General features: G+C 39.3%; 1 protein-coding gene across 1 annotated transcript in view; it reads left to right on the top strand.

Moving 5' to 3' along the window:
• Nucleotides 1-5,733: 5,733 nt before the first annotated feature.
• ift172 (intraflagellar transport 172) overlaps nt 5,734-17,185 on the top strand; it is a 26,275-nt gene continuing 14,823 nt past the window's right edge. The window contains exons 1-12 of the mRNA XM_079645332.1: nt 5,734-6,111; nt 7,272-7,329; nt 7,848-7,991; nt 8,428-8,540; nt 8,650-8,689; nt 9,021-9,086; nt 9,303-9,382; nt 9,646-9,733; nt 11,123-11,337; nt 12,275-12,398; nt 12,845-12,940; nt 14,543-14,704. Of these exons, the coding sequence (XP_079501458.1) occupies nt 5,900-6,111; nt 7,272-7,329; nt 7,848-7,991; nt 8,428-8,540; nt 8,650-8,689; nt 9,021-9,086; nt 9,303-9,382; nt 9,646-9,733; nt 11,123-11,337; nt 12,275-12,398; nt 12,845-12,940; nt 14,543-14,704 (1,398 nt within the window). The 5' untranslated portion in view covers nt 5,734-5,899. The remainder of the gene's footprint in view (nt 6,112-7,271; nt 7,330-7,847; nt 7,992-8,427; nt 8,541-8,649; nt 8,690-9,020; nt 9,087-9,302; nt 9,383-9,645; nt 9,734-11,122; nt 11,338-12,274; nt 12,399-12,844; nt 12,941-14,542; nt 14,705-17,185) is intronic.

The following is a 17,185-nucleotide window of genomic DNA, read 5'->3' as shown; positions in this document are numbered from 1 at the left end:
TCATTGATAGTGCTTTTCTCAAGTCACACTGTCAGTCAGGGTCAAAGGTCATTCGGTCTCAGATTCATTGGCCATGTGTCGTGCTCTGCAGAGACTTTGATATTTCAGCATAGGCCAGTATCCTCTGTCTACAAAAATCAGTCATATATGGAGCGCCATCATTTATCAATTCACGATTACCACCTTAAGTCAGATATCTCTAACTTGTCATCGGGACGGCTGCTTCCCACATTTCCTGCAACTTGGTACAAAACTCACTTCATAATAGTACTACTACTACTGCAATTTATTTACAACTAAGTAGTATTAAAATGTCTAAGAAATCTAATTCAGAAACTTGTGTACATAACTATTATCTTAAGTCAAAACATTACTAGGATCTGTGTAGCTCTGCATTTCATAGCTCATTATACTTATTCATCTTCAATTCTGGTCTACTTAAAAACAATGTTAAACTCTTTAGCAGTGTGTGGAACCTTGGGTGTCCGAACATGCAACCATCACCCTTTACTTTATCAAGGATTAAAAACAGTTTCCATCCATTATTATGGTAATAACTATGCCACAATGGTGAAATCAATATTGTAACAAATGAAATCACTGCTTTATTCACACATGAATAAAAATCTCTTGAAGAATGATTTATTAATATGATGGAAAGATTGAAGAATATGGTTCTACACTGTGCTACTCCAAAACACCCCCTGCTTAAAGTGTAGTGCATATTTCCCTCATGTCTCCCCCTTTAACCCTCAGTGTGTTTTTAGGATGATTTTCTCATTTTACATTAATAGTTTCCTCTTTACTGCTATTTTGAATTTACCAATCGATTAATTCATGGTTAATACCTCTTTTTATCTTTACTTATTTATCAAGTCAATTCAAGTTATTTAAATGTGGTGTCTTCTATGTGCGTTTTGTGAATAAGTGTGTTTATGTGTAAACTCACTCATTCCCGTTTTCCTTTTCTCCTCCCCTGGTTGTCTCAAGCCGTGACCCCGACCTCCTCACTTCAAATCGACTATGCCAACTCCTCTGATTCTGTCTTCTCTTCAGTCCATCAGCTCTTGAATCCATCCGCTGTAACTGTTTTAGGCAGCCTTGGGCCCAGTCACATCTGCAGCCCACATCATGCCACTGTTCTTTGCACTGCTTTGCATTTCATCTCCCCTTTACAGTCTCTCTGCTGCTTCATGGAGGGCGGATTCTGCTCTCATGTCCCCCACTCTGCTCCTGTGCCAAATCTCGTGGCTCAGCTTCATGCCCTGTCTGAGGGACTGATGAGAGTATTTCTGTATGTCAGCAAGCGGTTTGGTTCTGGATGCCTCAGGTGGAGACGGTTCAGCTCCGGTTCTCTGTCTGTTTGATGGAGAAGGAGGAGCCTCCTTTTGGGTTGGGTCTTTTGTCTAGTTTGGAGGGACGGGGTCGTAGCCTTTCTAACTCAGAGGGGGAGTCCAGGTCCCGGGACGCCTTATCCATAAGAAATCTAGCACACTGAGATTGAATCAATCCAACCCTTTCCACTCTGTCTCTTTCTAATCATACTATCTGTCTTAGTTGCTAAATGCCATCTAAACAACACCATTAATGTCTACTAATGATATTACAAAAACTCCCTCTATAAATTGTTTCATCCATTGTTACATATCTACCCAACCTGAGTCTTTCAGGAAACCATTTTCTTCCATAAATTGAAATACCTGTTTCAAGCATTACATATTTCACACACTACGAAAGAACATCTCCATACTTTCTCCAATATTTTAAATCCCACTGTTACTTAGAACAATAGTAAACCTGCAGAGCACACTGATCAGATCACAGTAATATAATTTGACTCAAGTGTAGGCCTATGTCTACTTTCCATTTTACTTATTACTTTTGGTGAATATTCATTTATACTGTCTGAATTCCTTGTCTATGATGTGCAAAAAGTTAGAGTATAAAAATGTGTTTTTCTCAATGTATTTACACTCCACGGATTCTTGAGTTTACTCATCTCCTGGTGTTGTCGTTCCTAAAAATGTTAGCAAACACAAAACTCCCACTACAACATTTATAGATAAATTGATCTAGCAAAATGAACTCTTTTCTAATTCAAAATGTGACAAAAGAACAATGATTTGTCTTTCACAAGATGGTGGTCTAACAGAATGACTCTTGACCTCATGGGGTCAAATAGATTTAGCCATGAGGCGGCTGACTTTAAAATGAACTGGGACAAAGAAACCACATGCATGTGGGTACATTATAGTCTGGAAATATAACACAAAACAACACTACTTAAAAATAATAACAATTCAAATGACTTCTGGTGAAAAGCATGAAGAGCAAAACAACTTAATCTACTCTCAATGTTCATGTACACCATCACTGTGTATTTAATCAGTAGTTACCGGTTGTATCCTTAATCAAACTATTTCACCATCTTCACTTATTTTAGGTTACTCATTCAACAATATGACATTCTCCCGAATAGTAGTTAACTTTATATAACTTTTACTCTCTATATTTTAGCAACAACCTTACTTTTCTCTCTCTCTCTGTCTACTCTCCAAAACATCTCATTTCTCCTGACCACAAGTTTCTCATAAATCACCCCTTTGTGTAACCGTGTGAGATGCCTGGAGCAAAACCTCGTGCAGGACCTCTGTCATGCTTAAACATTAACAGATTCCCTCTGACGAACTCACAAAAATCTTCTCTTTACTTTCTACTCTTTTGTTCCTGTATTTAATATAATTTTCCCCTTGGAATATAATTAAGTACAATCCTTAGTTAATGACAAATACCATGAAATTCACAACGCAATGCAACGGTATCAATCAGTTCTCAAAGACTATATTTAAATAGCAGCAAACCATTGTTTCTTATTTATTTCAATATATCTACCACTTCAAATCACACCTTGATCTGTTCATTTTCTATGTATTTCGCTCCAACTTCAGATCACTAGAGAAAAAAGCAAGCAGACACACTCCGGGCTGCTGCTGCTGCTCTCGAGAGGAAAAAGGGTGGGGGAACTCTCACAGACAAATACTGACACCCCCTTGTCTCTCCCCCGCTGTAGCTCTCAGCCTCTCCTTTGGAAAAGGGGGGCTTCTTTCAACAATTAACACTTCTGCTATCCTTTTATTCAATTTTCCTGCTTGAACCCACTGTCCTCGTAAGCTCTCAACTCACGCTCCTCTCGTTAAAATGTTCCCTTCATTATGACTTCGTATCTATTCATCTGACTTAGGCTGTTTCTGTTACCAGTCAATATTCACAGACTTCATATCTATTGATCTGACTTACTGTCCTTGTTACCAGTAAATATTCACAGACTTCATATCTATTGATCTGACTTACTGTCCTTGTTACCAGTAAATATTCACAGATTCAACCCCCACAGAACAAAGGATTAATGAGGTCCGGTCACTTCAAAATTGCTTTTTGAAGGTTGCGTTACTCTCCTTTGGATTTTACTTATAACTCAACTTCGATTCCTATGAACCTAAGAATTGTTATTCAGATTCGTCTCCTGGATGCCGTCTGAAAACGGTCACTGGACGTCCCCCAACGAGTCTTCAGCCGTCTCCTTTCTGAAAAAAGTACGGGGCCTTTCACCTTCGTCTTACATACCTCGTTGATTCACTTTTATGTTATATAACTTTCCTACCTATCTAAAGTATGTATTTGTATATTCCACCGCAACAACTATGACACCGGAATATGTCTCTGACAACTCTAAAATTTAGTTTAGCCAATTACAGACCTTCGATAGAAACAGGCTTGTCTGCTCACCTTTCAATTGAAGGATCCTCGTTTTAGTTGTCAGAGATTATTCTAGGCCTCTTCTCCGGACCATTCGTCCGCTTGCCGCCGGTGGTCTCTTCCCCGAAAACACCCCACTCAGACACGTCGGGTCACCACTTGTTGGAGATTTGGAGGATGTTGCAAACCAACCTCGTCTCCGCGTGTCGTTTGACAAGCTAGGTGAATTCGGGAAAAGGGAGGGATTGATTAAGAAACACCAGAATGCAAGTGAAACAATAATCCGGCTTTAATGATACAAGGCAACGATACAAAATACAAATACAAAGAAATCACGAAGCACTCTGCAGAGTACTCCGGGCTCAGGTTCTACCCCACGTGTGAGACAGGTCTCAGGAACGGCTGGTGAAAAACAAGAGCGCGAACCAAAGGAAAACACAGGCTTTCATACTAAAACACAGGAGGAGGTGTGTACGTGCATTCCCCCAGAGGTCATCTTATTGGCAGAGATCAACACATGGCCTGTCGCACCCAATCAGTGCGACACAGCAGCTTTTAGCCAGCACACACACATCTCCTTTATGGCCCTTTGTCCATCTTCCCGCCTCCTGACTGCCACACATAAGTTAAAAGTATGTTTTAAGATATAGTTGTTATAGTTGGCTAAATATACGTAATACATGTTAATTACTTTCATATCAATAACAACGAGGAACACATTACCTATGCTCTTAAGCAGTATTAGAGATGCTTTTCAAATAGTCAAACTTCTCACAGGCTTACCTATGGCCCTTCCATTTGTTTGAGCTATTGTTCACATCTTTACTTCAAATAAAAGGTTTCACATTGTATATTTCCAGCTTCCTTTACACATACTGCTATTATTAACACAAAGTAACTAACCCCACACCTCTATTGAAAACAAGTCGATTCCCCTGACAATTGACATGCTGAAACCTCCTGGAATGCGTCCCTCCCCCAGCTCTCTCGTCCCTATCATAAAACTGCTTCCATTTCATATAGAGTAATAAAAGATGTTTAAGCTAATTTCTCCACAATGTTTGTAGCCATTTAGTACCCACACATGAAAGAATAAGAACAGAGGTATAGTTGACCAGTAATCATGTAGCTCTTATATTTACTTCAATGAAAACACATACACATCTGCTACAAGATTGTGTCACACACACCCATTTTTTACGAGGGAAGCATTCCAGCGTCTGGCACTATCTCCAAATATGGTGTCCCATGCTCCCATCTCTTCTCTAAGCACACAGAATTCACCTCAATATATTGGGGAGGAAAGGATACTTTGTCCCTTCAAATTTAACACACATGAACATATATAAGGTGACACCAAAATGAATATACCAGATTTTACTTTCCTGTCATACCCCGTTACTTTAATACTTCAAATAATTCAAATAATCCTTCAGGACCTACAGTTGCAAGAAAAAGTATGTGAGCCCTTTGGAACTACCTGGATTTCTGCATAAATTGGTCATAAAATGTGTTCTGATCTTCATCTAAGTCACAACAATAGACAAACACAGTCTGCTTATGCTAAAACCACACAAACAATTATATGTTTTTATGTTTTTATTGAACACACCATGTAAACATTCACAGTGGAAACTGGGGGAAAAGTATGTGAACCGTTGGATTTAATAACTGGTTGACCCTCCTTTGGCAGCAATAACCTCAACCAAACGTTTCCTATAGTTGCATATCAGACCTGCACGACGGTCAGGAAGAATTTTGGACCATTCCTCTTTACAAAACTGTTTCAGTTCAGCAATATTCTTGGGATGTCTGGTGTGAATCGCTCTCTTGAGGTCACGCCAATTGGGTTGAAGTCAGGACTCTGACTGGGCCACTCCAGAAGGCGTATTTTCTTCTGTTGAAGCCATTCTGTTGTTGATTTACTTCTGTGCTTTGGGTCGTTGTCCTGTTGCATCACCCATCTTCTGTTGAGCTTCAATTGGTGGACAGATGGCCTTAAGTTCTCCAGCAAAATGTCTTGTTAAACTTGAGAATTCATTTTTCCGTCGATGATGGCAATCTGTCCAGGCCCTGAGGCAGCAAAGCAGCCCCAAACCATGATGCTCCCTCCACCATACTTCACAGTTGGGATGAGGTTTTGATGTTGGTGTGCTGTGGCTTTTTTTCTCCACACATAGCGTTGTGTGTTCCTTCCAAACAACTCAACTTTGGTTTCATCTGTCCACAGAATATTTTGCCAGTAGTGCTGTGGAACATCCAGGTGCTCTTTTGCAAACTTCAAACGTGCAGCAATGTTTTTTCTGGACAGCAGTGGCTTCCTCCATTTTATGAACAACTTATGCAGAAATCCAGGTAATTCCAAAGGGTTCACATACTTTTTCTTGCAACTGTATATACAGTCTATGGTTAGGACTCGGAGAGGGGCTTGTCTGCAGATGTCTGATCTATGTCCAATACACTCTGAAACCTTAGGATTTTTACCAAGCTTCAAGAGAGGTGGGATATGTTTTCAAGGCTGTTATTGCCATGTTTGCATACAGTGTTGTTATGACAATGAACATCTTAGGTCACAGTTCCCTCCAACAGTGCAACACAATAACTGATTAAATAGTATGAGTAAATAAAATAAGTATATCCTTTCTATATACATTTGAAAGTGGAATACACCCATATGTATTTATTCCTGTATTTATTTCCACATATTATTTATTCCTGTATTTATTCCTGTATTAATTCTGTATTTATGCATTTATTTATTTGTTACTTATTTCATGTTCTGCCCTCCATATAAAACGTGTTAGGTTTCTGAAATTATTAAAGACATATACATCATAGAAATCATAACAAACTGATAACAGTGGAATATAGTAGGGAAAGGTATATTATTATAGTTTCCGGAAGTCGTACCATGGAAGGGGATGTAGCTCAGTGGTAGAGCGCATGCTTTGCATGTATGAGGCCCCGGGTTCAATCCCCGGCATCTCCAGGAAATCTTTTATTTTTTGTACCAATGACATTTTTTTCACATGGACGATTAAAGACTAATCAACTGAATTAAAGAAAACATTTCACTTTTTTCCGAAAAAATATCGGTATACCATTGTGACGGAGATCACATCTTTGGAAACAAGAAGTCTATAAAAAGCCTTATAAATGCCGGTTAATCATATCTCGCTCACACATAGATGTAAGTGTTGAATCTACGTACATATATTGTTGACTCGTTATTATACCTTGTAAACTATTTATTAAAACAATCACAAACTGTTCTTGAATAAAATACATGTGTCGAAACGGTCGAAACAGAGAGCATCTGACATTTTCCACCACTACAAACGCACCATAGGCCCCGCCCTCCCGCACCAACGGTAACTAAGGAGATCTGAGTTCTGTTTACTAGAAAGATGTCTTCTATGCTAGCTGCTGTCTCGAAGTTGGTCAACATAATGACCGTAAATGTAAAATAATTGGAACTCTTTACTTATTCCTCATAACGTTCTTCCCTGTACAAGGTCCCAAAGACTTCCGAAAATGCAACTGAGGCATCTTAAAACACTGTTAACACCCCAGGTAAGTCCAGTGACTAGTTAGCTTTATGCTAGCTGGTGCTGGAGAGCAGCATCAGTTATGTATGATTGTGTAACGTTAATGATCTTATAATAACACCACTTAATAGCTCTAACAAAACACTAATTTCCTAGTATCAATTTGGCATGTACGTGGTTTTACTGACCAAGATGTAGTATTTACAGATTTGTATTAGTTACCTTACTTTGCTTGCTAGCAACTGCGGTGCTTTAATGTATTTGGTTGGAAAACGTGCTGCTAATCAATGTTATTACATTTACTCTGACTATAATCGTTATCATTTTGACTTTGTCTTACAACTTATTTCCTTGTATTGTGTTTATGTCTGCAGCACAGTGCACCAAAGCAAACAACTTGAATGTGTAATCGTACCTGGTAATAAACTCGATTCTGATTGTGATAACAGGTTGTGTGTCCGGGTGTGATTAGCTACAACTAGCTAATGAAAGATGCTCTGTTAATGAACTCCTCTGACTTTGTTCATCTGCCTTTCTTCACAGGACAGTGCTGCTAAAGTGACATGCATGGCCTGGGCTCCCAATAACACCAAGTTCGCTGTGTGCACCGTGGACCGGGTGGTGTTGATCTATGATGAGCAGGGGGAGAGGAGGGACAAGTTCTCCACCAAACCCCTGGACTCCAAGGTGAGACAGAGGGACAGCTGGCTTAATGATGATGGAAACATAAAGGAACACTCATTATATCAGTTTAAACCCCTAGAAATGAAGCTAAACACACAGAAAACCAAACCCAACACACAGCACAACAACAACAAAAATGCAAAAGAAAAAAAATAACAAGGTTTTGCTGTTAGCACATTTTAAAATTCCTTTAAAGTCCTGTTCATGGTAACGCTACGTTTTTATTTATTTGATTAATATGCAAGTCTATTCTCATTACTTTATCTGCACTTTACTTCTGCTGTTGTAATAATAAAGGAATTCTGATTCTCAACCAAGAAATCAATCCTAATTATACAAAATATTTTCTTTACTCAGCAATACGACTCTTGTTTTAATTGTATTTTGATTTAATTAACAGGTTTTGTGTCAATAATAATCCGATGTATTTGTTCTTTAGTATGGGAAACAGAGCTACGTTGTCAACGACATGGCGTTCTCCCCTGACTCCACCAAAATCGCCATCGGTCAGTCTGACAACATCATCTTCGTGTACAGGATTGGAGAAGATTGGTAACGTTCATTTGACTGTTTTTGACTTTTCTCATATTAATCTGGATTGTGTTATCTACATGGATGCATTCAAACAGGTTTTAATGATCAGTTTTACTTTCTCTCCTAGGGGCGACAAGAAAGCTATTTGCAACAAATTTGTTCAGACGGTAAGTTAACTCATTGTTTTGGGAGTAAAAATACATTTTGGATAAAAGTACAGTATGTGTTCTTGTCTTAATCGACATTACTGTTAACAGTTTTTGCAATCATATGTAATAGCTATTAGGCAACAGGTAATGCTGCTATAGTTCCTGCTGTCGATCTAGTGTTCATTCGATATAATGTAATATTTGTATTGTAGATTTTTAAGTAATTGGTTGGGTTCCCTATTTAGAATTCAGACTTTGATGTTTGTAGCGTGTTGGAAAAGCTATTTTTCCTAGTTGGAAGATTGAATTTCACCTTTCTAATGCAACATGTGTCCTCTCTGTGTTGCAGAGCGCGGTGACTTGCTTGCTCTGGCCTGCTGATCAATCGATTGTTTACGGATTAGTGGATGGCAAGGTATATATTAATCATGTATTACAATTTAAAAAAATTATATTACTGTTTATTTTATTAAACAGAAATATCAGAAGGAGAGCAGACACAGCAGTAGTGTGTGTTGTTTAGTATGTGTTGCTCAATATCAGCATTTTAAAGTGGGTGAAATGATTAATGAAATAATGTATGTTAAAAAAAATATGAATATATATGTTTTTTTTCCTGCCTTTTTCCCAGGTACGCCTCGCCAACACTCAGACAAGCAAGTCATCGACCATCTACGGCACCGAGTCCTGCGTTGTCTCACTAGCATCCAAGTAAATATATATAATATGAATGCACAATTATGACTCACAGATAGTTATTGATTATGGATGGAAGAACAATTCCCAGTCTTTTCAAAGTGTGTGTGTGTGTGTGTGTGTGTGTGTGTGTGTGTGTGTGTGTGTGTGTGTGTGTGTGTGTGTGTGTGTGTGTGTGTGTGTGTGTGTGTGTGTGTGTGTGTGTGTGTGTGTGTGTGTGTGTGTGTGTGTGTGTGTGTGTGTGTGTGTGTGTGTGTGTGTGTGTGTGTGTGTCTCAGTGTTTCTGGTAAAGGCATCCTGTCGGGCCACGCTGACGGGACGGTCGTGCGTTACTTCTTTAATGACGAAGGCTCGGGGGACTCTCAGGTACCAACACACCTGTTGCTGAAACATTTCTCGTATATTAAAGGTCACCTATTATGCAAAATCCACTTCTTCATGTCTCTTCTACATCAGCATGTGTCCCCTCTTCTTCATGTCTCTTCTACATCAACATGTGTCCCCTCTTCTCCATGTCTCTTCTACATCAACATGTGTCCCCTCTTCTTCATGTCTCTTCTACATCAACATGTGTCCCCTCTTCTTCATGTCTCTTCTACATCAACATGTGTCCCCTCTTCTTCATGTCTCTTCTACATCAACATGTGTCCCCTCTTCTTCATGTCTCTTCCACATCAACATGTGTCCCCTCTTCTTCATGTCTCTTCTACATCAACATGTGTCCCCTCTTCTTCATGTCTCTTCTACATCAACATGTGTCCCCTCTTCTTCATGTCTCTTCTACATCAACATGTGTCCCCTCTTCTTCATGTCTCTTCTACATCAACATGTGTCCCCTCTTCTTCATGTCTCTTCTACATCAACATGTGTCCCCTCTTCTTCATGTCTCTTCTACATCAACATGTGTCCCCTCTTCTCCATGTCTCTTCTACATCAACATGTGTCCCCTCTTCTCCATGTCTCCTCTACATCAACATGTGTCCCCTCTTCTTCATGTCTCTTCTACATCAACATGTGTCCCGTCTTCTTCATGTCTCTTCCACATCAACATGTGTCCCCTCTTCTTCATGTCTCTTCTACATCAACATGTGTCCCCTCTTCTCCATGTCTCTTCTACATCAACATGTGTCCCCTCTTCTCCATGTCTCTTCTACATCAACATGTGTCCCCTCTTCTTCATGTCTCTTCTACATCAACATGTGTCCCCTCTTCTTCATGTCTCCTCTACATCAACATGTGTCCCCTCTTCTTCATGTCTCTTCTACATCAACATGTGTCCCCTCTGTGGAAAGAGACTCTGAAAGTTTCAGGAACAAAGATTCTCTCTCTTTTTGATCCATTTCTATAAAAACCTGTCTGAAAATAAGCTGATCAGATTTTGGTCACTTTATGATGTCATAACGATGTTTTGTCTTGTGTAACCGTTAGCCAATCAGCAACTAAGGTACCCCCCCCCCTTATCACCTGAATCTCCTCCTAGAGCACCATTGAGTTATTTTTAATCAAATGTCTCTCAGAGGGGCGTGGGGAGGGGCTCCTTATTTTCATCTGAAGTAACAGACAGAGAATCAGCACTTTGGAAACAGGGATGATACAGAGGGGATTATGGGTAATGCTGCAATGATCTGTTTGGTGTTTCAGCCAATCAGAGACATGCTCTGTATATATCTGAGACCTGTAATATATTGATGAAAAACAGTATCATAGGGGTCCTTTAAATGTGCCTCTCAGTCTAAGTCCTCCACTGTGACGCAGGGGAAGCTGCTGGTGCACCCGTGCCCCCCCTACGCTCTGGCCTGGGCAGCAAACAGCATCATGGTGGGCGGCTGTGATAAGAGGGTGGTGGCGTACGGCAGAGAGGGGCACGTCCTGCAGACCTTCGAGTACAGCCGCGATCGCACGGAGAAGGAGTTCACCGTGGCCGTCACCAGCCCCAGCGGACAGTCCGTCGTGTTCGGCAGCTTTGACCGGTCAGTACATTATCTTTTACAGACTGTATTGGGATATCTAACTCTATCACAAAGGCCACATCTGGTGCCATGTACGATACTCAGATCATCTGTACGGGGTTCAGATCGTTGTTTCTGTTGCTGTGACTGCAACTCCAGCCTGACTCCCGCTTTTCTTTTCTTATCAACACCGATTTCTGACATCCTCCTAGATCCATCTTTTTTATATATATAAGTTAACATCAATTCAAATCAATTTTGTCATTTGTCTATGTTGTTATTTCATTAACTTTTTAGCCTATATATCCAACACCTATTGCACGTCTGTCCGTCTGTTAGTCTCCCCGAGGTTTAGGTGTCTTTGGGAGATTTTCCTTGTTACTGCGAGGGTCTAAGGCAGGGGTGTCAAACTCAATTTCATTGTGGGCCACATCAGAACTATGCTTGCACTCAAAGGGCCAGTTGTAACTTTAAGACAAGATGAATATACATAGATAAATATATATAATATATATCAAATAATGTATTATTTTACAATATTACCTCTGCATTGGATTATTATTGGATAGGGTAATAACTTCATAATTAACTACGTGTGAAAGCAGAAGTCCAGGGCAAATAATTGCAAGTAATTGTAAGTCACTTCAGTGCGCATCTCACAAAATGTGATGCATTGTGGGACATGTAGTTTATGAGCAAAGTGCTCCTGTAAAGCGGCACGGAACCTCATAATAAACGTATTATATTCTTTGCAAGCTCTTGTGGGCCACATACAATGAAGTGGCGGGCCGGATTTGGCCCCCAGGCCTCGAGTTTGACACCCCTGGTCTAAGGAAAGAGAGTAGTTGTATGCTGCACGCACTTCAAAGCGGCCTGAGAATAGAGAATGTGTTATTTGTGATATTGAACTTTATAAATAGAATGCAACACATGGATTCTGTCCCTGTATCTCCTGTAGGCTGCGGGTGTTCAACTGGGCTCCCAGGAGAGGAGTGTGGGATGAAGCGAAGCCCAAAGAGATCCTCAACCTGTACACCATCACCAGCCTGGCCTGGAAGAAAGACGGATCGCGCCTCTGTGCGGTAAATACCCTATTTATTTATCACATGTTTTGGATTATTATTGGATTCCACACGTTTAAAAAAAGGAAACTCAATGCTGGCCGTTATTTGGAACAAGGGAATATTTCTATAATTATATAAATCCTTTTTGAGATACGTTTGCTTGTGTCTTTATGAATTAAATTGAAGATGTATACAAGAAAATGTTCAATAATTGTCAAAAGATATATTGTTTTAACTTCTCTTAGTGTGTCTTCAATGTGGATGTGGACAGTATTTGAATGTGCATGTGTATGTTTTCTTTCTGATCCCTTATGTTACCTGGTATTAGACGTATATTTAACAGCTAACTATGACATTGAATCGTGCGACTTTACACCAGTTATTCCCTCTGTTAAAAACAAACCACATATACGTATCAAAGTAAATGTTGTTTGAAGTTTTATTATGTGTTTGTGTGTTCATAGGGAACTCTGTGTGGTGGAGTGGAGCTGTTTGACTGCTGCCTGCGGAGAACCATCTATAAAAACAAGTTTGAGATGACCTACGTGGGCCTGAGCCAGGTAGAGGCAAAACATATTATACAATATTAATGTCTGAAACACAGAACTGTTTCTTTAATCGCACAAACAATGAGAACAACTCATGACCAAATAAGCAACTTACTATGGCTTCTGACAATACATATTATAAAAACAGCCAGTTCATTATAAAATACAACAACATCAATCTGATTTAAATCATTAAAGTGCAAAAAGCATTCCATAATCTCAATTTCCTAGAAAGGGACGACAGAAATGACGGCTTCATAATAATCACAGAACCAGATTTGTATTCATTGCTGCATTTCATGGAGATTTAAAGGAGGTTTTTAAATCCTATTTGATGTAAAACATATTTGATAAGATTATGATGGATGCATTCACAAGAAATGTGTAATTACATTTCCGGTTCATTAGCCACATGTATTATTTCCTGCTGTGAGTGAGTCTGCCTGGTGTCAAAGGCTTATTTTACTCTGAGTTAACTGACTGTTTTAAAAGATCACATTCAGTAAATACATGTATGTAACTGTGGAGTAAATTCATCTCTCACAGGGTGTCCGCGGGCGGGGTCTTAAAAAGTATTAAAAGTTGATAAATCAATCTAGCGAAAATTAAGCCTATTAAAAAGTATTAAACGGCATTTTCCAAGGTATGACATTTTGTAACTTGTTTTCAATAAGTATCTAAATTGTCCAAAGAGGTTGTATTCTACAGTCTGCCTGAATGTAATCATTGCGTAGGTGTGTAGTGTGATTCTGTGTAGTTTATTTCTGGCATCCCGTTGGATTTGACGTCATCTGAACAGGACATCGCACGCTCACTGCTTGATAGCGCGCGAAGGTCCGTTTACGCCGGTTGTTAAGCAACATCGTTATGGGGAAATGCAAGTCTGCGTCCAAATGGTTGGAAGATAAGGAGGAAGGACAATCAATACTGTATATAGTCAATGTGAGGTAAAGTGTGTCGCCATGGTAACCGGTTAAAACTGAAAGTGGCGATGAGGTCTTAAAATGTATGGAAAGGGTCTTAAAAAAGGTCTTAAAAGGTGTTACATTAGACTCCAGGATTCCTGCATATACCCTGGATTAAGAACTTCTTAAACATAGTTTTTCTTAGTCGTTAAATGTACCATCTTTTCATTCGTAAAATTCAAATAAACAACATGGCCTCATCTTTAATTTGGCTTTTTCCACGTTGAGATTATTGTATTTCAACATAGGTCAACCATTCCTTCATACCTAATGATGTGTCTGCAACAAAGATACCAAAGGTGGTAGAATAACTAGTAAAAGTAAAATTGAACTCGAGTGGCTATCGCGGCCCCCTCCATTCTCATCAACCTCTTCGTGCTCGCCCTCGAAGTGAATTTGCGTCTGTCCGCATCTCTGCATTGCCTTTACATGTAATCGCGGCGCCCCCAAACATCGCATCGCGTCCGGTGTGAACGCAGCATAAGGATGTTTTCTTAAATTAAATAGCTTTATACCTGTATTTGACATTTACAAGAATAGGGGGAAATGACAATGTTCTTAAAGATAACTGAGAAAGGAGTTTCACGAGTTATTTATTTGGTCTTTGTCCTTATTCTCCACACGTCTGTGTTGATGTTCCCTCCTCCAGGTGATAGTGAGGAACCTCTCCTCAGGAACGCGAGTGGTGCTGAAGTCTCACTACGGGTATGAGATAGAGGAAGTGAAGATCATGGGAAAGGACCGCTTCCTGGTGGCTCACACCTCCGACACGCTGCTGCTGGGAGACCTGCTGACAAACAAGCTGAGCGAGGTACAACTCAAGAATCACTAAAACAACACAAAGATATCTTAGTTGATAGTTTAATTGGGTGTCGTCAGCGTAGCAGTGGTATGAAAAACCATGCGTGCTAATGACAGATCCGAGCGAGTTTGTGTACAGGGAGAAGAGGAGGGGACCGAGAACAGAGCCCTGAGGGACCCCTGTAGTTAATTGACAAGTGTCGGACTCGGACCCTCTCCAAGTTACCCTGTAGGTGCGGTCTTTGAGGTATGAGGTGAGGAGGGAAAGTGCAGAGCCTGAAACTCCCAAGTTCTTGGAGAGTGCGAAGGAGGATCTGATGGTTCACCGTGTCAAATGCAGCAGACAGGTCCAAAAGGATACTTGAGTAAAAGTAGAAGTAAAAGTAGAAGTACCAGAGAGTAGGAATACTCTGTTACAGTAAAAGTCTTGCATTCAAAATGTTACTCAAGTAAAAGTATTATCATCAAAATATAGTTAAAGTACCAAAAGTAAAAGTAGTTATTGTTTGATTGGTCCATTTCAGAATAATATATATCCTCCTGGGACCCGAGGAAAAGATGTGTCTTCCAATTTCCTTTTTTTTGTGATTTCCTACCTATTTAGGGTTAAAAAAAACGTCTTGCAATTTAGACTTTTTTTATTTTATTTTATTTTAAAATGTTACAGTATGTCCACTGTAGAGGACGTCGGGACTATATTAGTTTGAAAAATTAACGGATAGACTATGTAACGTATGATGGTTATAGAGTGATATTAATACAATAATACATTCACCTTTATTTAAAACATGAATAAGTAATTGATCTGAACATTGCTGTTTATTTGGTCACTAAAAAACTAGTTTGGTTTTTGGTGAATCTTTACAGATCTTTAAAGACTTTGTAGTCAATGTAGTGGGAAAAGTACCTCATTGACTCCAGTCGGCACGGGCTGTAGGGTCATCTTGACTAGTTGTATGGATATGGTCTCCATTTGACCATGCTCATAGAAATAAAGCTGGCATTCCTGAGGCAACTCTCATTTTTCATGGCTCCACTTAAAATAAAAACTACAATAAGACATACGTGCTACTCTTGTCTTTCCCGTTCGTCCCTATCTGTCTCTCTGTCTGTATCTGTGCGCTCATGGAGCCTCCTGCATCTTTCCCTTCCTTCTTTTTGACCCTCTTCTATCCCAGGTGTGAAATCCTCATCTCTCTCATCATCTGAGAGCTCCAATTCTGAATCTCCCTGAACTATCTGGTACAGAAAATGTCTGCTTCAGTTCCGTCTCCTGCAACAATATAGAGTCATTAAGTCCATGAAGACGGTCCTGACGTCCACTAGAGTGGACATTTATAAAAGGGCTGTTATTTGAAAACTTGAATTATTTAATTGCTTTCAGAACTAATTATGTAGTTCCTCTCATGTTAATAAACAAGAACATCTTTGATTTTCATGGTAAAAATTACAATTATTAAACAATATTTGACTTCCTGCTTCTATAAAAATGTGTTTTTGGTATGCAAGCCATTATGGATGAAAAGAAAGAGGAACTTCCCAGCATGCAATTTGAACCAATGACATATCACTGGAAAGGACAGGATGTCCTCTGTACAGTACATCAGGGATTGATCGAGTAGCTCAAAAGAGCCCAAGGAGATGCACTACAGTGGACATTTTGCATGGGCTGGGTCCCTGGAGGGTATGATATGTTTTATAATGATTGATCATGAAAGTGTTCTCAAAGCTGGTAAAGGTGCAGCTAGTCTGAATGACTTTGTATACTGCAGGGTAGCTTGTGAATTTACTCCAGGTGGAACTAAAGTCTGATTTAACACTTGATTATATTTCATATCATTCATCCACATCTGCAATTGAAATACTGAAGTAAAGTCCCTCAAAATGGTACTTGAGTGCAGTACTTGATTAAATCTACTTAGTTACTTTACACCACTGTGCTTAGTTGATGCAGTATCTGACTCTTCTACATGTTATGCTGCACCAAGCGTGATGTATGTGATTTTGAATGTGCTGTCCAAATTAAGAATAATCCAAAAACCTCACTAAACCGGATTTACTGTACAGTGGTGGAAAGTAACTAAGTACATTTACTCAAGTCCTGTACTTAAATACCATTTTGAAGTATTTGTACTTGAATGTTTCCATTTAATGCTTTACTCTATACTTCTACTTCTCTACTTTTAAAGAGGAAAAGGTGTATTTTGTAATTGACTACATTCATTGTACAGCTTTAGTTGGTATTCATATTAATTGAAATAGTAGTTTTAGGGACAAAAAGGTGAAAATATATTACAAAATGGTTTTCTTTTGAAGTCTTAAAAGTCAGTAATTTGTGTATCAGAACTCAAAACAGTAAATATTACTTTTGGATACTTTAAGTACATTTAAATACTTCTGCACTTTTACTCAAGCGAGATTTTGAATGTCGGACTTTTTTACTTTTAATGGAGTATTCAGTCAAACATGATTCCTCACTGTGTTTAACCCT

Source organism: Notothenia rossii, assembly GCF_949606895.1.
Source record: "Notothenia rossii genome assembly, chromosome: 8".
Lineage (NCBI taxonomy): Eukaryota > Metazoa > Chordata > Actinopteri > Perciformes > Nototheniidae > Notothenia > Notothenia rossii.
Note: the sequence above shows the minus strand (reverse complement) of the source record. Positions and strands in the feature narration are given on the sequence as shown.